The 22,372-nt window shown below is 34.6% G+C and overlaps 2 protein-coding genes across 2 annotated transcripts; both read left to right on the top strand.

Moving 5' to 3' along the window:
- Nucleotides 1-1,746: 1,746 nt before the first annotated feature.
- Nucleotides 1,747-5,391, top strand: LOC133668669 (putative disease resistance protein RGA4). The gene has a single exon (XM_062088624.1). The coding sequence runs from the start codon at nt 1,747-1,749 to the stop codon at nt 5,389-5,391; it is 3,645 nt and encodes a 1,214-aa protein (XP_061944608.1).
- A 9,948-nt stretch (nt 5,392-15,339) lies between these two features.
- Nucleotides 15,340-20,539, top strand: LOC133668276 (putative disease resistance protein RGA4). The gene is made up of 2 exons (XM_062088052.1): nt 15,340-19,371; nt 19,785-20,539. Exon 1 carries the CDS (start codon nt 15,702-15,704, stop codon nt 19,347-19,349), a length of 3,648 nt encoding a protein of 1,215 aa, XP_061944036.1. The 5' UTR covers nt 15,340-15,701; the 3' UTR covers nt 19,350-19,371; nt 19,785-20,539.
- The last annotated feature ends 1,833 nt before the right edge of the window (nt 20,540-22,372 follow it).

Raw genomic sequence — 22,372 nt, 5'->3', positions numbered from 1 at the left:
AAAAATTTACGATATGTTTAATGTGAAATAAAAGAAGGTGAAACTAAGCAAAAATTAAATACTATTTTATAAAAAATATCACAATTTCTTTTATTTAACTTGTTTTAAGTAATTTAAATTAAAATTGAATACTTGCCATTTCTGGTTAAATACCTAAACCTAATTTTTTATTTCCAAATAAATGTCTCTATTTTTTTTTTAAAAAAAGGAAAGAAGCAACTTGGTTGGGGAGGATATGCTAAAAAGAAATTCAAATGCATAAATGAGAAAGAAAAACCTAGAAAATAAACATTTTATACTGCAAAATCCAAAAATCCTCAGCCAAACCATTAACTAGCTAAAAAAACAGCAAGAAAGTCTTTGATAGGCCATTCAATACAAGTCCAAAGTTAGTTCAATAATTCCTAACTAAGAAGCAACTATTTTGGACGAGGTATGTTTCAACTTTGATGAAGAGATGAAGTTTAATAAGCACACACCTCTCTTTTTATTTTTTTTCTGTTAAATTGCTACTCAAAATATTTGTTAGGCATCTTTTGAAGTTATTTATTAATTTAAATGTAATAAATATTTGTTTTTAGATGTTTAGTCTTGCCACAATTTAGTTTGATATTTATAATTGTTTATTAGAATGTTAAATATCAGTTTGAAATATATTTTAGCATGTTTTAATGATTAGTTAATCAATTTTGAGCAATGGTAAGATATGTTAAGTACAAATGTTGCTTGTGGATTAGATTAATTTGAATAGCTTGCTAGGTTTGTTTGGAGTTGCAAACATGAGGTTTGAGTTTAAAAACAATGGGAAGAATCAATGAAATAATGTTTTTGCCTAAAAGAATGTTATTTTTTCTTATTGTCATTATGTACTTTGCTTGTTATTTTGCTCTTGATTTTTTATTTCTTGTTGTTTTGATAGTTCAAAAAAATTATATTGAGCATGCTTAACTAATATATAGTTGCAAGGCTTTGATTGTTGTTTCTGGGTTTTATATATTTTCTAAGTTTAAAGTCTTTGCTATTCTTTTCTAGATTTTCATTGCTTTTCTGGGTCGATATTTATCTATTGAGTCCTTGTTTTTCATGTTTTTTTTATTGTTTGTTAGCTCCTACATATGCACTTTAGCTTCTTGATTATTAATATAGGATCATAAGGTTTAAAAGCATTAAAATCATAGTATTTGATTTTTGATTCTTTCATTTTATTTTTCACAAAGAATCAAATAATTGTGAAATTATGTTAATTCTTGTGTTAATCCAACCTCAAAATCTTATTTAAATATTGTTTTTACATGCTTTTATGCTTTCAATTTGACATGATCTAGTCTTGTTTTGAATATATATTTTCTAGGTTTTTCCGAGTATTTTTTGTGTTTTTAAGTAAATTCAAATATTTTTTCTCTTTTAATCTTTATTCTTTTTTTATTATTATTAATTTTGAGTTATATTTGTTGGCTTGGACTTTGGGGTAGAAAGCCCAACTCATGTGTCCCATCATTTGGGGTCAATCTTCACCATTCCACCTTCGTGTGGATGATTTGAATGCTTCTTCATTAACTCTTTACAGCTCCTGCTCCTTGCAGCACAACCTCTGCCACTTTCTTGTTCTTGTTAGCTATTTGTTGCCAGTCAATTGTAAAGGCAAATAATAGCGAAACTTCCTTGCTAATCAAACAAAAAATACAAAAAAGAAAAAAAAAACAATTATAGTTGGGATTTCCATCTCCCAATCAACCAGTAAATCAAATGACAGAAGCTGTTTTGGTCAGTATTACTGATAGAATCTTGGGAAAACTAGGGAACCTGGCCCTGCAAGAGATAGCACTGATATGGGGTGTCAAGGACGAGCTTGAAAAACTAAGGAATACTGCCTCTGTTATCAAAGCAATATTTCTTGATGCAGAGGAGCAGCAAACAAAAAGCCATGAGGTTAGAGATTGGCTCCAAAAGCTTAAAGATGCCATTTATGATGCAGATGATTTGCTGGATGATTTCTCCACGGAAATGTTGCAACAGCAGCTGATGATGCAGGATCAGAAGGCGATAGAGGTATGTGCTCTCTTTTCGAAGATAAAGAAGACTGCATATGGTTTTACCATGTCTTGTAAGATTAAGGCAATTAGGGAGAGACTGAATGACATAGCTTCAGACAGAAGCAAATTCCATTTGACAGACCACCCCAGACAGATGCCTAGTGTTGGTGTAGAGAGGGAGCAGACTCATTCTTTTGTTTGCGTTGAAGAAGTTGTGGGGAGAGAGGATGATAAATTGGCCATTGTAGAATTGCTGTTGCACTCTAACACTGAGGAGAATGTTTCTGTTATACCAGTAGTTGGCATTGGGGGGCTAGGAAAGACTACTCTTGTGCAGCTCGTTTACAATTCTGAGAAAATACGAAGGCATTTTGAGCTAAGAATTTGGGTGTGTGTTTCTGATGTTTTTGATGTGAAGTTAATAGTTCAAAAAATTTTGGAATCTGCAACTAATACTAAATGTGATGGCCTTGAGATGGATTCCTTGTTAACTCGTCTTGGAAAAGAAATAGATGGCAAGAAATTTTTGCTTATTTTGGATGATGTATGGAATGATAACCGTGAGAGATGGCTAAAACTGAGGGATCTGTTAATGGGTGGCGCAAGGGGGAGTAAGGTTGTGGTGACGACACGCACTCAGTTGATCGCAACAATTACTGGCACAGCTAAACCATACTTCCTCAGAAATCTTTCTGAAGATGAGTCATGGTCTTTGTTTGAGAAGTTAGCTTTTAAACAAGGGAAAGAATTTGAGAATACAAGACTTGTAGCAATCGGAAAGGAGGTTGTTAAAAAATGTGCTGGAGTTCCCCTTGCCATAAGGACTATGGGAAGCCTTCTTTACTGCAAGGATACTGAAACTGAGTGGCTCTCTTTTAAAGACAGAGATCTTTCCATGATACCTCAAAATGAGAATGACATATTACCGATATTGAAGTTGAGCTATGAGCTACTTCCGCCATGCTTGAAGAATTGCTTTGCTTACTGTTCCTTGTTCCCAAAGGACTACGAAATTAATAAGCAAACACTGATAAAACTCTGGATGGCACAAGGTTTTCTGCAGCCAGCCGATGGAATGCAACATCCTGAGGAAGTCGGTCATCAGTGTTTCATGGATTTAGCTCGGCGATCCTTCTTCCAAGATTTAGAGTATGGTGAATGGGGTGATGTGGTGAGTTGCGGAATGCACGATCTGATGCATGACCTTGCCCTATTAGTTGGTGGAAGTGAGAGCTCTACAGTCGATTCTAATGCAGAAAATATAAGTGAAAGAATTCGTCATGTATCCCTTGACTTTGAATTAGATTCATCGCAGAAAATCCCCCCCTCTTTGTTCAAAGCAAACAAAATTCGGACATTTGTGCTGCCTGTGCAACCAGTTTATCGTAAAATACTGAATCAGGCTCCCCATGATACAATTATTTCCAGTTTCAGGTGCTTGCGTGCATTAGATTTCCATAACACAGGGGTTGACATTGTGCCTAGTTCAATCAGTAAGTTGAAGCATTTGCGGTATCTTGATCTCTCCAAGAACGAAGATCTAAAAAGACTCCCCCGTTGCATTGCGAGACTGAAGAATTTGCAGACACTCAAACTCTCTTCCTGCAAAAGGTTAGAAGCATTGCCAAGACATATCAGTAAAATGATCAGTCTTAGGCATCTTGAGATTGACCAGTGTACTGGTTTGACGCACATGCCAAATGGTCTGGGGCAACTAACTGCTCTTCAGACATTAACACAATTTGTAGTTGGCAAGTATGGCTCCTCCCCTGATCTCAGTGCACGCCTGAGGGAATTAAATGGCCTAAACGACCTCCGAGGAGAGTTCAAAATTTCAAAGCTGGAAAAATTGAAGGTTTCTGCAACGGAATCAAGGGAAGCGAATTTGAAGGGAAAAGAGAACTTGGAGGTCTTGAGATTAGAATGGACCAGAGGAGTTAATGATGACAGAGTTATTGACGAAGATGAAGTGTTGCTAGAAAGCTTTCAGCCACATTCTAATCTTAAGGAGTTTCACATTTACGGGTATAGAGCTGGAAAGTTTCCAAGTTGGATGGTGCTTAACTTGTCTTTATTGCTCCCGAATCTTCAGGAGATCATCATATGGAGGTGTTACAGATGCTTAGAACTCCCGATGTTTAGTCGGCTACCTATGCTCAAGGTTCTGAAACTTGAAGAGGTTACGGCTTTGGAGTACATCGAGAATAGCAGCAATGGGTCTTCTTCATTGTTTTCAGTCAGGGGCAATCTATCCAAGAGAGGAAAAAGAGAAGAAAAATCGGCACTGTTCTTCCCAAGCCTACAAGAACTTCGACTCTTCGACTTGCGTAACTTTAAGGGATGGTGGAGGGAAGAAGTTTCTGTGGTTAATAATGATGAAGCAACAGTAGAAACGACAACCGAAACAGCAGGAATATCACTTCCATCAGTAGCAGCCTGTGAGAAGCAGCAGCCACTACAGCAGCAGCTAGTTCTGCCATCATTTCCTTGTCTTTCAAAATTAACCATTGGCCACTGTCCAAATCTATCAAACTTGCCATTGCATCCATTTCTTAATGAAGTGGAGTTCAAGGATGTAAATGCTGGGCTGGTGCGGTGGTCAATGGTGGGTCTTGCTTCAATAGAAGGGAGTTCAGCATCAAGAAGAAACACTTCACTTCCTTCCTTCCCCTCCACTCTTAAACTGAAGCATTTGTGTATTGACAGCGTCATGGATCTTGTTTCAATTTCAGAGCTGGGACTACAAAACCTCACTTACCTTGAGCATCTAACCATAGAGAATTGTCCAAATCTGTCATCTCTTCCAGAGGAAAGTTTAAGGGGTTTAAGGTCACTCCGTTTTCTCTCCATTCGTGGTTGTGGAAGCCTAACGTCACTGTTCCTGGGATTGCAATATCTCACATCCCTCGAAGAGCTTGAAATCGAAGAGTGCAGAGCACTTGATATGTCAGATTGCGATGAAGAGAACAGCTTGCAATTTCGAGGAATGAAGAGCCTTCGAAGACTGAAAATCGGATATATGCCACAATTAGAATCTATACCGGATGGAATTCATGAAGTTACATCGTTGCAAGATTTAAAGATTGAAGGCTGTGTTGGCTTGAAGACTTTGCCAGAGTGGATTCATGACCTCAAATTACTTCAAAGGCTTGACATTTCTGATTGTCCCGAGCTCAATTCTCTACCACAGGGTTGCATGAAATCATTGCAAATTTTGGAAATCTACAACTGTCCCAAGTTGCTGAGAATATGTGAAACGAGAACAAGCATGGACTGGCCTTTTATTGCCCACATCCCTCATGTCTATGTTGACCGGAAAAAGATGACGATACATGCTGCTGATATCTCAAGCTTATAAGGGTTTCTGTTTCATTTTGCAGGTCTGCTCGTCTTCTTTATCCTTAATTCTTTATAAACTGCCATAGCTATCCCTTGCTTCGTTGGTTGTTGTTCAAGATACAAGAGTTTGGATTCGCTTTGTTATCAAGAAATTAAATGAGCACAAGAATTTTAATTGAAGAAAGAATTCAGGAATTAATGTCCAGAAGTCAAGTCTTTTTATATTTCTGATTTGCTGCAAATTTATAACACATCATTGCTCATCTCACAATTCAAGTACTAAATCAAAATTTTGTGAAATACAAATTTAAGTTGCATATTTTCAACGTTGTGTTCCATTGGCATGCATCTAATAGAAATTTAACCGATGAATTCATCAATTATGAGTATGAGGCTTTAACTATTCAATTATAACATGTTAGATCTTTTTGTGATATGATTGTTTTTATTTGTGAATCAGAGTCAACATCTGATTTGGTGAGGAGATTAGACGTCTACAAATTATACGAGTACATGAATAAAAACGACATATAATGTTATAACTTGTTACTCTATGGTTCGGAGACCGAGCACATTTAAATCTATTTTATTAATTTACTTTTTTTATTTTAGTTATTTATATTAGAAAATTATAATTGATAAATTGAGTTTAATAATTAAATATTTTAGGGTTATGATATTTATATGTTTTTCTTTTAGTTTGTGAGATAATTTTGTTGAATTGAATAAAAATTATATAGTTGAAGATTTTTCCAACCCTTATTCTTATTCTTTTTTGGTTTTTTTTTCTCTGCTTTTAATTCTTAAATTCTTTCTTTGAAGTTTCTTTCTTTTCTACTTTATTTATTTATTTATTTTTATTTTTTGTTCGAATGGTTGCATTTGAAATACTTCTATCCGATTTAATGGGAATCAAAACTTTTCCAGTTATCAGTTGGCTTGTACTAGATCTGAGTGTAGATAAAGCAATTAGTGTGCATATGAGCCTTTTACTTAACCTTTACTTAGAATTTGAAGTTATCGTCCATGAAAAGAAGTATTTTAAGTTATCATACAAGCCTTTTGGGGTTGTTTGCAACGTCCTATTTAAAAATTCAGAGTCAAATATGGAGCACGTACGGAACTAGAAGTTTTTTAATCTAACACAAAGTTTTTTTTATATATATAAATCATTTAAGTTGGAATTTATGTGTATTTGGAATGATTGATTTTGAAGTTAAAGCTCAAAATTAGTGAAATAAAAAGGGACAGAGTTTAGATCATAGTTTTCAGACCCGGTCCGGTGGCCAGCCCCATCCAAGGCCCGGGTTTTGAGTTTTAACCAGGTGTTTAGGTCAATTTTTTGTTTTTAAAAATCAAAACGAGATCATTTTAGTGAAAAAAATCAACGAGTTGCAACAGGGTCTTGCCGGGTCATCGGGTCAACCCACCGGGTCACACCGAGTTTTTTCTTTCCTTATTTTTTCTTCAACTTGGCCTGGTTTTAACTCCGGGTTCCAAATTTCAAAACTATAGTTTAGACTATAGTTATAAGAACCGATCTAACATGTTGAGATGTGGTGATCTATTACCTCAAATCTAGCTTAAATTGATGTAAATATTTAAGGGTCACACCGAGTAGCTTTCTAGGTTTGTTTGGAGTTACAAACATGAGGTTTAAGTTTAAAAACAATGGAAATAACCAATGAAACAATGTTTTTGCCTAAGAGAATGTTATTTTTGCTTGCTGTCATTATAGACTTTGCTTGCTATTTTGCTCTTGATGTTTTTATTTTTTGTTGTTTTGATAGTTCAAAAAAGTTATGTTGAGCATGTTTAACCAATATATAGTTGCAAGGCTTTGGTTGTTATTTCTATGTTTTATGCATTTTCTATGTGTAAAGTCTTTGCTACCCTTTTCTAGGTTTTCATTGCTTTTATAAGTTGATGTTCATCTATTGAACATTGTCTTAGGTCCTTGTTTTTCATGTCTTTTTTTATCATTTGTTAGCTCCTACACATGCACTTTAGCTTTTTGATCATTAATCTAGGATCATAAGGGTTTAAAAACACTGAAATTATGTTGTTTGTTGTGTTAATCCAACCTCAAAATCTTATTTGAATATTGTTTTTACATCCCTTTATGCCTTCAATTTGACATGATCTGGTCTTATTTGGAATTTATGTTTTCTGGGATTTTCCAAGTGTTCTTCGTGTTCTTAAGTAAATTAAAATGTTTTTTTCTCTTTTAATCTTCATTCTTTCTTTTTTGATTTTGGGTCATATTTGTAGGCTTGGGCTTTGGGCCAAAAAGCCCAACCCACATGGTGGGGCTTAATCCATTTTTTAAAAGGCAGTGTTTGGATGATTTAAAAACATTTTTAATTAAAGGTATGTTTGGCAAATATGCCCTAGTATTTTTTTCAGTTATATTTTTTTTTTGTGTTTTTTCCAAAAAGGCATCAAATAATTTCAAAAAATTTTAAAAAAATTCAGGGACCATTTTAAAATTATTTGTGGATCACTCGCATGTTTTTCAATATTTTTATTTAATATTTGGGTTGTAAATTTACTCTGTAAGATATTGATCCAATATTAAATATACCTGTTTTTTTCTTTAAAATTTCAGACAAATACAAAAAACAAATTCCTTATTGAAAAAAAACACATAAATATGTTTTTATTTATCTGTATATGGTGAAATTATAAAAATTGATAAACTTGGTACATGATTATAACCATTAACAGTTAAAGAGAAATGTTTAATAAAATTAAGTATTACGAGAGATAAGAATTATTAAGTAGTGGTTACATGTTTTATAAATCATGTTGCAAATTATTCATCTTGTAATTAGAAAATTTGAGATTCAATAAGATATGAATTTTGATATAGTAAAAACTAACGATGTTGCCTGTGATGAGTTTTTCAATCTATAAGTTTATGAGAGTATAAGAAAAAATGTATTTAAAAATAACAACATATTAATATTGTTCTTACTGAATAAAATGTCTTAATTCATCGCGGTTAAATAGCATATAATAATGTGCATGTCTTAATTTGATTTCTATCAAGTATCTTCCACTCACTATTTTTTTTTTTACAGGTCATCTAGCATGGAAAAATATTGATAAATTTCCACTTGAAAGAACTTTTTCACTGTCATCATGTCTTAGAACATAGTTTATTCTTGTTCTTAAATGAGACTCAAAATAAAACGAGATAAATGTTGAGATATCTTCAACAATATAAGCCTCATATATCGAAGCCTCGACAAGCACATTTTTTAAAATTTTTTCTTTAGGTTGAACAAATATATGTATGAAATTAACTGAATGTCTTAAATTAAAAAAAAAACAATATAAATTTAATTAGGATGAACGTGTAATCTCTAACCTCTCGAATGGATACATCTATCTATACTAGACATGGTCTCTAACATTTGCCTCAAGCAGTAGATATATGGGTAGATGCTCCATTGAGTCGAAAAAAGATGAAGGGAATATCATCTCAAGTTTGCAAATTGTCTAGACGATATTCATTTCAAACTTCTCCATATGTTGGGTATATAACTTGTTAGAGCATATATCTCTAAAAAAATAACTAATCTTTATGAGTGCATCTCATATCCCCTTTGGTAATAAATCATCATAAGCAAATGGAATGAGTTGTTGCATAAACACGTGATAGTCATGACTCTTCATTCCATACAATCTACTATCTTTCAAATTCACCAATCTAGATATGTTTGAAGCATATCTATCAGGAAAACACAGATTCTTAAACCATTGGTGGACAAATAATTATGCATTTTTATCTAAGAGAAAACTAGCTTTGGGCTTTGCAATCCATGACCCATCATAAACCAACTATTATTCTTATGGTGACAAAACAAAGGTATATCATTTTAGCATTCATGTTGTCCGTTGTCTTTCTTTTCCCGTTCATCACCTTGTCAAAAATATTTTCAAACACATTCTTTTCAATATGTATGACACCCAAACTATGGTGAAGGAGATTAGTTTTTTTAATAAGAAAGCTCCCAAAAAAATACTTTGTTATACCCAATTGTGGGTCACACCAAAACCAGAAAATTTCTGTTTACCAAATTGAAAATCAAACACAATATCCTTGTACTATGAGACCATGTCATATAATTGTTAAGGTGAAGGCCTTGTTATTTTCTATATAGTATGTGATTAGTACTTAAAAGTGCATTCTCATTAAGGCTTTATATCATCATATTGCATTAAAGTATCATTAAATTCCCTAACTAAAGCATGTTTTATAATAACAAGTCTGATAATATAATATATCTTTAATTTATGGTAAATGCTTATTTTGAATGTAGGTATATCTCACAATTCAAATGATTGATTGATGTAATTAACTATTGAAAGTGAAGAGACAAAAAGAGGACTAAGCTAAGAGAAGAGATGTTGGTTCAATTCCAAACTGGAACACCATTCGGTTATTGGATCATAACTAGAGTTGTAGACCTTGGATTTAAGTCTTCTTTATATGGATGGAAAGCTAAGACATAGACCTAAAACTTTTATGTGAAGTCTAAGACTCAATTCTACCGTTTTTAAGTTCAAATCTTAGGAACACCAGAGAAGTTGGAATCTGTCCTGCAGCTTAGACACTGTTCAGTTTTTAGCTCATATCTTGAGTTCTAGAAGTCCAAATGAGCTCTGGTTTTTTTTGTTGGAAAGCTGAGACAATTGCCCACAACTTTTATGGTTCAAGGGGCTCTAATTCTGATGTTAGCAATGATGTTTTGGCCAGCCAATAATATCAATAATCAGCCAACAATATCAATAACCAACAGCCAATAATGTCAAAAACCAGCCACCAAATCAATGGTTGGCCACCAACTATTTTCTTAGTCAACCAATCAATAGCTCTGAATTTTAGCTTATAAAAGGAGACATTTGCCATGTATTTAGTCATCTTATTTTTCAGATCAAAATCATTTTCTTGCTTTCTCTTTTTGTAATGTTCAAGTTTTCTTTCATGCTATATTAATCTCTTGTTTATGCTTTTTCATTTCCTTTAATATACTTAGTTAACTTATATCATAATCATGTTCTTATCTTGTTTATTTATGTTCTTCTTCTTCATTATGTTTAGCTAAGTTAGTTATGTCAAGGTGAAAAGGTTTCACTAATGGTGTTAGAATAAACATAATATAAACTCAACATGGACTTTAATGTTTATATCCAAGAAAGATTGTTATTAACATGTTTTATCTTACTAATTCTTAATACTTTGCTTGTTAAATGGTTAATCTAGATTTGCATTGTATAACACTTGGTACATCAAATGCTTGATCCTTCATAGTTTTCGGCAGACATCGTTGTTATGATTGAAATTTGATTTGTTGTTAACATACGTTAGCATCATGAATACCTGAAAATATTTACAAGTATGGTGTTACTTAGATAAGATGATTAATATGATCATGTTAATAATTTATAATGAGCTAATAACGATAAATCATCTGATTGGAACCTCCTTTGTATGTGGTTTCTAGTTGAGTAATAAAAAGAGTTTATATTATATTTATTTGAAATACCATTAGTGGATCCTCTAACATTGACATCTGTTTTATCATTGTTTAATCCTTACATCAATATTACATTTCAAAGTTCTCTTCAACATCAATATCATTTTCATCATCATCATCATCATCATCATTATCATTATTATTTATAATTTATATAGTTCACCTCCCTGTGGTTCGACCCTGGTCTTACCGGGTTATTTATTACTTCGACACTCCTGCACTTGGGATAAGACATCAACTCTTTGATCGTGTTAGTATGGACATATTAATTTTTCATGCATGTTTCAACCAGAAACCATTCTATACACAGGAAAATTATTAATAGTCCACATCAAAGTTGTCTTCATTTGAAAATTATGTTTCATCGAGACATCATATATCAAAGTTTTGAATAATCGTAATTGTTTTAGCTCATCAATCAATGGTCAAAGAAAAACATCTATATTTTTACCCGGGCTATTAGGACCGAGTATGATCATAGATAAGATAATAAACTTCAGCCTTATACATATCTTCGATTGCAAGTTGTAAACTACGAGTATAACCAACTAACAAGAATATGGTGCAGAAAATAACCTAAATGGATTGAATCCTTTTATATATAACCTAATATATACGTTCTATGGTTTCATTAAAATCTGAGGATGCATCCTATTAAGCCATTTCCATGCTTCACCATTGAAATGATGCACCATCACTCCATTTTTTGTATCTTATAAATGATGTCATGTCATGTTCTCAACAGTCTTTGAAGACATGAATAACCTTTGTAGTCTATGAGTGATTGGAAAATATATCAATTTTCTATGTGCGATAAAATTTCTTCCCCTTCCAATTATAAGTTTATATAGAGCATGTCCACAGGTTTTACATTTGGTCAAATCTATATTTTCTAGGTAGTACAACATGCTTAAGTTTGGACACATGTTAATTTTCTAGTATCCTAGGCCAAAGGGTTTTATCATGGATTTAGCAGCATAACAATTCTTTTTTAGCCTATTCCCTATAGGTAAAATGCTTCTTGCTTATTCGATGATTATGTCGTAACCAGCCTCATAAAATAAGAAGCAAGTTGTTTAAATCCTCTCATATCTTTTGAGGAAAGCTATTATGGAGTTGGTATGGTGAATACTGAACGATGGTCATAACACCCTCGCAGGGGTACTCATATAGTTAGAGTGATAAATGTGAGATCCTTGAAAGGTCATAATCATTGAGATAACAATGCCAAATAATAGGGTAAGTAAAGATCATCTAAGCTCATCAAATGAGCATATCCTTCCTAAAGATCAAGTACACAAGTTATAGCTTAAGTAGGCAAAAACGAAGGAGCCATGAAAACTTGTTACAAAGATTAAAGCTTTGAGAGACAAAGTTCATGAAGAAAGGGGACCTATGTTTTTTAGATAAAAATACGTGCGTATTAACCTCAAAGCATTGCGCTTTGATATTTACAGGGGGTCCAAGAAAAGAACCCTTAACATATTTAATTTTTTTCCCAACAAAGAGAAACTATCAGAGGTTTAATTCCTGCCAATAAAAAGACAAAGAAAACCTAATTTTCAAAATATGAGATCATGAGATATATTTAAGGTTATGTGTATGTAAATTTAAAGCATACCATTTCGAATGTGCTTTTAAGCCACTCATTTTAGACAATATCCTTGGCATTATTTTCTTTTGATTGCGCTTTTGAGCCCTTACTTTCCAAATAGTGCATCGTTTAGCCACATTTGTTTTATATAGTGCTTTTAACACTATTTTTTTCTAAGCACACCTTTAAGCCCTTATCCTCTAGATAGTGCGTCCTATCTCTTCTAGATAGTGCTTTTGTCATTATTTTCTTCTGAGTGTGCCTTTGAACCCTCATCTTCCAAATAGTTCATTGTTTAACCCTATCTGCTTTGCATAGTTTTTTTTGCACTATTTTCTTCTAAATGAGCCTTTGAGCCCTCGTCTTACAGATAATGTGTTGTTTAGCCCTATTTATTTTACATAGGGCTTTTGATACTATTTTCTTTTGAGCGCGTTTTTGAACCCTTACTCTTTAGGTAGTGCGCTGTTTAGCTCTTTATTTCTTTTAGATAATCCTTATAACACTATTTTTTTTAGTGCGCCTTTGAGTCATCGCCTTTTAGATATTGAGTTGTTTAACCCCTATCTTTTTTTAGATAGTGCTTTTAGCACTATTTTCTTCTAAGCGTGTCTTTCAGCCCTCACCTTCTAGATAATGCTTTGTTTAGCCCTATCTCTTTTACATAGTGCTTTTAACATTTTTTTCTTCTGAGTGCACCTTTGAGCCCTCACCCCCAAGTAGTGCGTTGTTTAGCCCTTGTCTCTTTTAGATAATGCTTTTGGTACTGTTATCTTCCGAGTGCGCTTTTGAACCCTTACCCTCTAGATTTGTCATTCTCAAAGACATTCTTGAATATCCCATCACTTTGAGAATTCTTGATTTAGTAAATCCACATCCTTTTATCGTTTCTTCTTTATAAACTTACTACCTAAAGTCTCTTACAAGACTTTCTATCACAAGCATTGTAAAGAAATAACAATTATCATAATCCGATTTTAGGTTCCTATAAAATTTTCTTTTTCTTTTTTTTTTAAATAAAAAGCAACTTGGTTGACAAGGACAGGCTGAAAAGGGATTCAAATGCATAAATGAGGAGGAGAAACCTAGAAAATACATAGTCTCACATTGCGAAACCCAAAAATCCTTAGCCAAACCATTAACTAGCCAAGAAAAATAACAAGAAAACCTTTGATAGGCTACCATTACAAATCCAAAGCTAGTTCAAAAATCCCTAGCCAATAAGTAATTTTGTTGAACAAGGTATATTCCAACTTAATTTGATAAAGGGATGGACTTTAATGAGCGTACTCCCTTCCTTTTTATTTTTTTTTCTTTTAAATTGTTGCTTAAAATATTTATTAGGTATTTTTTGAAGTTAAAGAGAGCACGTATATAGCGTAGATTAATGTTAGAGTGCTAGATGGCGCCGGTGGTGAAGTGGTATATTGGTGATGGTAATATTAATGAATATTATGACTTGAAAGTGTTTTTAATCTCATGACAGGAATTGGTATAATTTTCTCCAAATTGAAACTATTTAAAGATTGATTGGGAAAATATCTTTCGTATTTTTTAGTATTATTTGCACACTAAAAAATAAAAAAAAAAGTTAGTCATTAGATTAAAAAAGGAGCCAAGCAGCGTAGCGTATGCAGGTGACCGTCTGGTCCATAAATGAATTTTATTTTCAAAATCAAGATCCAACTATAACTCAACTGGGGCGTAAATCAAACGGAAGATTAAAAAAAAAAAACCGACTTTTGAACTCCGTGTCACCATTCTAACTTGACGGATTTGCCGGTTATTAACCATTTTGACAATTTTATTTTATAGATGTCATCATGCTTTGATGATTATTAGACTCTTTGTCGCATGCAGCGGTTCTTTTACACCCCTATTGCTAGAGGCTGTTGAGAAAGTACGTCCTGTTTTGATCATCAATGGGATTTCTTTCTTCCAATCCATAGAATAGTGCCAGCTTTCCAGTTTAGGAGTTCTGTCCCAGGTTGCCTAGCTAGCTTTCGTCTTCCTCTCCCTTGTCCTCTACTGGAAAAGTGTGATTTTGGGTGCTGATTATGGAGACATCCATACTTGCCTACACCCCGAGTATATTTGTTTAATTAATTATTATTAGTGGAGAAGCATTATATATAGATTGATGGGAAGTCATCATTTTGGCTGTGATCAAAGTACTTGTTGGACTTCTGGTGTGATTAAAGTGTCTGCAACAAAAAGATCACAAGCAGTTCCTCCTGATCTGGTTGTGACGCCTGCATTTTCTTTGAAAGAATTTGGAATGCATCTTTTTGCCCCTTTCTCAGAGCTGGGTGCTCCTTTCTTTTTTTCTTTTTACTTCGTAATGATTGACCTTCTCTTTATATATATAAAGAAAAAGAAAAAGAGAAAGGGAAAGGGAAAGGTTTGCTCATCTTCTTGGAACACTATTGGCCCTTAACGAGAAAAAAACGATACATGTCCTTTTACGTGCGCGACAAGTCTTTGAATTATTTTTTAGCTCCATTTCCAAACAGGAACTAAGACTTCGGAGGGGGTGATGATTGGTGTATAAAGAATGGTACTCCAACCTCCTGGAAACAGACTTTTCTTAAGAAGAGAACAAAATTTTGTTTATTTTTTCCAACCCGGAAGCATTAATTGCACTTCTCTTTTAACAATTCAGGATACTTGGAAATCTCTTTTATATTCCAGAGATATTTTCTCAGTTTTCTCTTTGGAAAGTACGTAGTGGCTTCATTTCTTACAATATTTTATGGAATTAAATAGTTGGTGGAACAACGACTGCATTGTTTGTTTGTTGCTAGTTTTCATAAAAAACAATTTGGGAGATCATGTGCGCGTTGGCATCAAAACAGCGATGAATGTTCACATATGCGTTTTATATTCCTAGTTTGTTGCAATTGGTCCCGATGTAGACTAACGATTGGTGCCATTTTTTCCCATCAATTGGGGTCAATCTTCACCATTCCACCTTCGAGTGCAAGATTTGTATGCTTCTTCATTAACTCTTGACAGCTCCAGCTCCTTGCAGCACAACCTCTGCCACTTTCTTGTTCTTGTTAGCTATTTCTTGCCAATCAATCGTAAAGGCATTTATAGCGAAACTTTCCTTGCTAATCAAACAAAAAATACGAAAAAAAAAAACAATTATAGTTGGGATTTCCATCTCCCAATCAACCAGTAAATCAAATGACAGAAGCTATTTTGGTCAGTATTACTGATAGAATCTTGGGAAAACTAGGGAACCTGGCCCTGCAAGAGATGGGACTGATATGGGGTGTTAAGGACGAGCTTGAAAAACTAAGGAATACTGCCTCTGTTATCAAAGCAATATTTCTTGATGCAGAGGAGCAGCAAACAAAAAGCCATGAGGTTAGAGATTGGCTCCAAAAGCTTAAAGATGCAATTTATGATGCAGATGATTTGCTGGATGATTTCTCCACGGAAATGTTGCAACAGCAGCTGATGATGCAGGATAAGAAGGCGATAGAGGTATGTGCTTTCTTTTCGAAGATAAAGACGACTGCATATGGTTTTAACATGTCTTATAAGATTAAGGCAATTAGGGAGAGACTGAATGACATAGCTTCAGACAGAAGCAAATTCCATTTGACAGACCACCCCAGACAGATGCCTACTGTTAGTGTAGACAGGGAGCAGACTCATTCTTTTGTTTGCGTTGAAGAAGTTGTGGGGAGAGAGGATGATAAATTGGCCATTGTAGAATTGCTGTTGCACTCTAACACTGAGGAGAATGTTTCTGTTATACCAGTAGTTGGCATTGGGGGGCTAGGAAAGACTACTCTTGTGCAGCTCGTTTACAATTCTGAGAAAATACGAAGGCATTTTGAGCTAAGAATTTGGGTGTGTGTTTCTGATGTTTTTGATGTGAAGTTAATAGTTCAAAAAATTTTGGAATCTGCAACTAATACTAAATGTGATGGCCTTGAGATGGATTCCTTGTTAACTCGTCTTGGAAAAGAAATAGATGGCAAGAAATTTTTGCTTATTTTGGATGATGTATGGAATGATAACCGTGAGAGATGGCTAAAACTGAGGGATCTGTTAATGGGTGGCGCAAGGGGGAGTAAGGTTGTGGTGACGACACGCACTCAGTTGATCGCAACAATTACTGGCACAGCTAAACCATACTTCCTCAGAAGTCTTTCTGAAGATGAGTCATGGTCTTTGTTTGAGAAGTTAGCTTTTAAACAAGGGAAAGAATTTGAGAATACAAGACTTGTAGCAATCGGAAAGGAGGTTGTTAAAAAATGTGCTGGAGTTCCCCTTGCCATAAGGACTATGGGAAGCCTTCTTTACTGCAAGGATACAGAAACTGAGTGGCTCTCCTTTAAAGACAGAGATCTTTCCATGATACCTCAAAATGAGAATGACATATTACCGATATTGAAGTTGAGCTATGAGCTACTTCCGCCATGCTTGAAGAATTGCTTTGCTTACTGTTCCTTGTTCCCAAAGGACTACGAAATTAATAAGCAAACACTGATAAAACTCTGGATGGCACAAGGTATTCTGCAGCCAGCCGATGGAATGCAACATCCTGAGGAAGTCGGTCATCAGTGTTTCATGGATTTAGCTCGGCGATCCTTCTTCCAAGATTTAGAGTATGGTGAATGGGGTGATGTGGTGAGTTGCGGAATGCACGATCTGATGCATGACCTTGCCCTATTAGTTGGTGGAAGTGAGAGCTCTTCAGTCGATTCTAATGCAGAAAATATAAGTGAAAGAATTCGTCATGTATCCCTTGACTTTGAATTAGATTCATCGCAGAAAATCCCCCCCTCTTTGTTCAAAGCAAACAAAATTCGGACATTTGTGCTGCCTGTGCAACCAGTTTATCGTAAAATACTGAATCAGGCTCCCCATGATACAATTATTTCCAGTTTCAGGTGCTTGCGTGCATTAGATTTCCATAACACAGGGGTTGACATTGTGCCTAGTTCAATCAGTAAGTTGAAGCATTTGCGGTATCTTGATCTCTCCAAGAACGAAGATCTAAAAAGACTCCCCCGTTGCATTACCAGACTGAAGAATTTGCAGACACTCAAACTCTCTTCCTGCAAAAGGTTAGAAGCATTGCCAAGACATATCAGTAAAATGATCAGTCTTAGGCATCTTGAGATTGACCACTGTACTGGTTTGACGCACATGCCAAATGGTCTGGGGCAACTAACTGCTCTTCAGACATTAACACAATTTGTAGTTGGCAAGTATGGCTCCTCCCCTGATCTCAGTGCACGCCTGTGGGAATTAAATGGCCTAAACGACCTACGAGGAGAGTTCAAAATTTCAAAGCTGGAAAAATTGAAGGTTTCTGTAGCGGAATTAAGGGAAGCGAATTTGAAGGGAAAAGAGAACTTGGAGGTCTTGAGATTAGAATGGACCAGAGGAGTTAATGATGACAGAGTTATTGATGAAGATGAAGTGTTGCTAGAAAGCTTTCAGCCACATTCTAATCTTAAGGAGTTTCACATTTACGGGTATAGAGCTGGAAAGTTTCCAAGTTGGATGGTGCTTAACTTGTCTTTATTGCTCCCGAATCTGCAGGAGATCATCATATGGAGGTGTTACAGATGCTTAGAACTCCCGATGTTTAGTCGGCTACCTATGCTCAAGGTTCTGAAACTTGAAGAGGTTACGGCTTTGGAGTACATCGAGAATAGCAGCAATGGGTCTTCTTCATTGTATTCAGTCAGGGGCAATCTATCCAAGAGAGGAAAAAGAGAAGAAAAATCGGCACTGTTCTTCCCAAGCCTACAAGAACTTCGACTCTTTGACTTGCGCAATTTTAAGGGATGGTGGAGGGAAGAAGTTTCTGTGGTTAATAATGATGAAGCAACAGTAGAAACGACAACCGAAACAGCAGGAATATCACTTCCATCAGTAGCAGCCTGTGAGGAGAAGCAACAGCCACTACAGCAGCAGCTAGTTCTGCCGTCATTTCCTTGTCTTTCAAAATTAACCATTGGCCACTGTCCAAATCTATCAAACTTGCCATTGCATCCATTTCTTAATGAAGTGGAGTTCAAGGATGTAAATGCTGGGCTGGTGCAGTGGTCAATGGTGGGTCTTGCTTCAATAGAAGGGAGTTCAGCATCAGGAAGAAACACTTCACTTCCTTCCTTCCCCTCCACACTTAAACTGAAGCATTTGTGTATCGACAGCGTCTTGGATCTTGTTTCAATGTCAGAGTTGGGACTACAAAACCTCACTTACCTTGAGCATCTAACCATAGAGAATTGTCCAAATCTGTCATCTCTGCCAGAGGAAAGTTTAAGGGGTTTAAGGTCACTCCGTTCTCTCTCCATTCGTGGTTGTGGAAGCCTAACGTCACTGTTCCTGGGATTGCAATATCTCACCTCCCTCGAAGAGCTTGAAATCAAAGAGTGCAGAGCACTTGATATGTCAGATTGCGATGAAGAGAACAGCTTGCAATTTCGAGGACTGAAGAGCCTTCGGAGACTGAAAATCGGATATATGCCACAATTAGAATCTATACCGGATGGAATTCATGAAGTTACATCGTTGCAAGATTTAAAGATTGAAGGCTGTGTTGGCTTGAAGACTTTGCCAGAGTGGATTCATGACCTCAAATTACTTCAAAGGCTTGACATTTCTGATTGTCCCGAGCTCAATTCTCTACCAGAGGGTTGCATGAAAGCATTGCAAATTTTGGAAATCTACAACTGTCCCAAGTTGCTGAGAATATGTGAAACGAGAACAAGCATGGACTGGCCTTTTATTGCCCACATCCCTCATGTCTATGTTGACCGGAAAAAGATCACGATACATGCTGCTGATATCTCAAGCTTATAAGGGTTTCTGTTTCATTTTGCAGGTCTGCTCGTCTTCTTTATCCTTAATTCTTTATAAACTGCCATAGCTATCCCTTACTTCGTTGGTTGTTGTTCAAGATACAAGAGTTTGGATTCGCTTTGTTATCAAGAAATGAAATGAGCACAAGAATTTTAATTGAAGAAAGAATTCAGGAACTAATGTCCAGAAGTCAAGTCTTTTTATATTTCTGATTTGCTGCAAAATTTATAACACATCATTGCACATCTCACAATTCAAGTACAAAATCAAAATTTTGTGAAATACAAATTTTAGTTGCATATTTTCAATGTTGTGTTCCATTGGCATGCATCTTGTAGAAATTAATTCACCAATTATGAGTACAACTTTTTAACTATTTAATCATATAACTTGTTAGATTATTTCATGATATGATTTTTTTTATTTGTGATACAGAGACAGAATTTGATCTGGTGACGACACTGAATTTATACTGCAAATTACACGAGTATATGAATAAAGACAATATAAAATGGCTTAATTTGTTACTCTCTGGTTAGGAAACTGAGCTCATTTGAGTCTATTTTATTATTTTATTTTATTTATTTTGATATTTATATTAGAAAATTTTAATTAATGGGTTGGGTTAATAGTTAAATGTTTTAGGATTATGTTATTTTTATATTTTTCTTTGAGCTTGTGAGATAGTTTTGATTAATGGAATAAAAATTATAAAGTGGAAGACTTTTTCAACCTTTATTTTTTTTTTTTTGCTTTTAATTCTTAACTTCTTTAAATTTTCTTTCTTTTATATTTTAAATATTTTTTTTATTTTTTTGGGAATCAAAACTTTTCCAGTTATCAGTTGGTTTTTACTAGATCTAAGTGTAGATAAAGCAATTAGTGTGCCTTTAACTTAACCATACTTAGAATTTGAAGTTATCGTCCATGAAAAGAAGTATTTTAAGTTATCGCACCAGTAGTCTTGGTAAGGTTTTTTTATTTTTGTATTTTGAGTTCAAGCTTCAACGTGCATAGTTGTTATTCTCGTAGTGCCTTACCTGTCTACTAAGTTTGTAGGGCATTCAGTAAGTTCGGGGATTAGTCGTGGTGCGCGTAAGCTGACTCGAACACCCCGGGTTATAACAAAAAAAGTATTTTAAGTTATTATACAAGCCTTTTAGGGCGGAACTAGAAGTTTTTTAATCTATCACAAAGTTTTTTTGAATTCATTTATGTTGGAATTTATGTGTATTGGAATAATTGATTTTGAAGTTAAAGCTCAAAATTAGTGAAATAAAAAGGAATATAGTTTAGACCATAATTAAAATAATATTCCTTAATTAAATTGAGCCAAGTCAATTTACATACCTACAAGGTCTAGGGACAGGTCAACTCCTGAGCTGTGTCCTGTAACTATGGTTCACGCATATAAAACGAAAAGCTTTGGCACAATGAGGTCAAATTTTGCTTTGCAACTGTCATTGAAAAGCTTCTTCCACATTTCTTACAGATGAAAAGGCGCAATAATCGAGTGGGTTTTCTATGCTAGCCCAACAGGCAACTGTGGAGAAGTTCCATGAAATTGTTGCATTCTTTGATATCATAGCCCTGGTTTAGAAGTTCCATGAAAATAATACTAAAGAGAGTGTTATTTTCTGTTTATTTTGGGTTTTTTTTATTTTAGTTTTTTTTTACTTTGATTTATTTTTAACTAAATTAATTTGGATGAAGTTTTTTGGTTTTAAATTTATGAAGTCAAAATCGAACTAAAATTTTTCTGAAATATTCTAATTAATCGATTTAATAAGTTCGGTTGTTCATCTGGAGACTCCCAGTTGAAATAGCAGAAGCAAGGGACGACTTGCTTCAAGGTATCTCCTATGAAGATGCTCCTTGAGGTCTAAAGCTGATGTTCTTAGCAGTCAGAATGTCCAAAAGGAACCGAAACCGCATTAAAATTTATTAATCACAGGTATTTGTAAGATTTATAGGATGCCATCAGCACAGCCTCTGAACTCATCATCCTGGTAAGATGCTTTCAATTTCTTGACCGAATGCAGTAGCTAAAAAGCAAGGGATATATAGGCTCTGCTGCATTCCCAAAAACGATGTAAAGGTTCAATTGTTAAGCAAAACAGCAATTACTTTGATGGCTTAAACGATCTTGCTGTGGTTTTGTCAGCAGCTTGACATCCCAAATATGGCAATCAATTACAAATGGATCTGTAGATGAGGTCCTTCGTCATGGTTTGTCACAAAAAAAGAAAAAATCCCAACAAAACTGGAATGAACACTAAAGAATAACCAAGCTCATCCCCATTAAAGGTGAAAACCTTTCCTCTTCTGCCTCTGTATGGGGCCAAAAATTTAAGTTGCATATATTACATTTTATAATGTCTGAATAATTATAGCAATATATACACCAGATTTGTTTATATTTTCCAGTTCTGAACTATCTTCAGAATACAACAAATCAAAGGGCCATTCATGACCACTTAAGTAGAGGAAAATCACTTCAACAGGAGGGTATATAATTCCTTCAAGATCATCAAGGAAGAACGGCTGAAAGATAAGGGGAAATTAGAGGAAGGAAATGATTGTTCAAAGTTGTTCATCCACATGCAATGAATGTCAATGTTCTTGTCCCTTCTTTTAGTTTGGAGGGTTCTTACTTAAAATCACAGTTGAATGCTCACAGCTAAAGAAAAAGTAGCTGCAGCAGTACCGTAGCAAATATACAAGAAACAGGTTTATGCTCAACTTCAATTATTAATTCCATATGGGGTCCCATCCACCTTTTTTATTCTTTGATTTTTCTTAGGATAGGTTTTTGTTCTGTCTGATTGTCTAAAATTCCAACATTTTAATCAGATTAAATTGAAAATCTTACTAAAGTTGATCGTGGCGGGATCGAGGCGCCATGGACATGTAATATAAGACCTTCCCATCAAGATAGTGAATGTAGGAGATTTATATTTAAGAAAAAAAAACTGATAAGAAATTCTTGTGTAAATCATATGATTCACTAAAATAAAATCAAA

The sequence above is a fragment of the Populus nigra genome, chromosome 11 (genome assembly GCF_951802175.1).
Source record: "Populus nigra chromosome 11, ddPopNigr1.1, whole genome shotgun sequence".
NCBI lineage: Eukaryota > Viridiplantae > Streptophyta > Magnoliopsida > Malpighiales > Salicaceae > Populus > Populus nigra.
The sequence above is the reverse complement of the archived record's forward strand: the minus strand, read 5'-3'. Positions and strand labels throughout refer to the sequence as shown.

Coding starts and splice junctions, on each gene's coding strand:
- LOC133668669 (XM_062088624.1), top strand. CDS start 1,747: ATGACAGAAGCTGTTTTGGTCAGTATTACTGATAGAATCTTGGGAAAA.
- LOC133668276 (XM_062088052.1), top strand. CDS start 15,702: ATGACAGAAGCTATTTTGGTCAGTATTACTGATAGAATCTTGGGAAAA.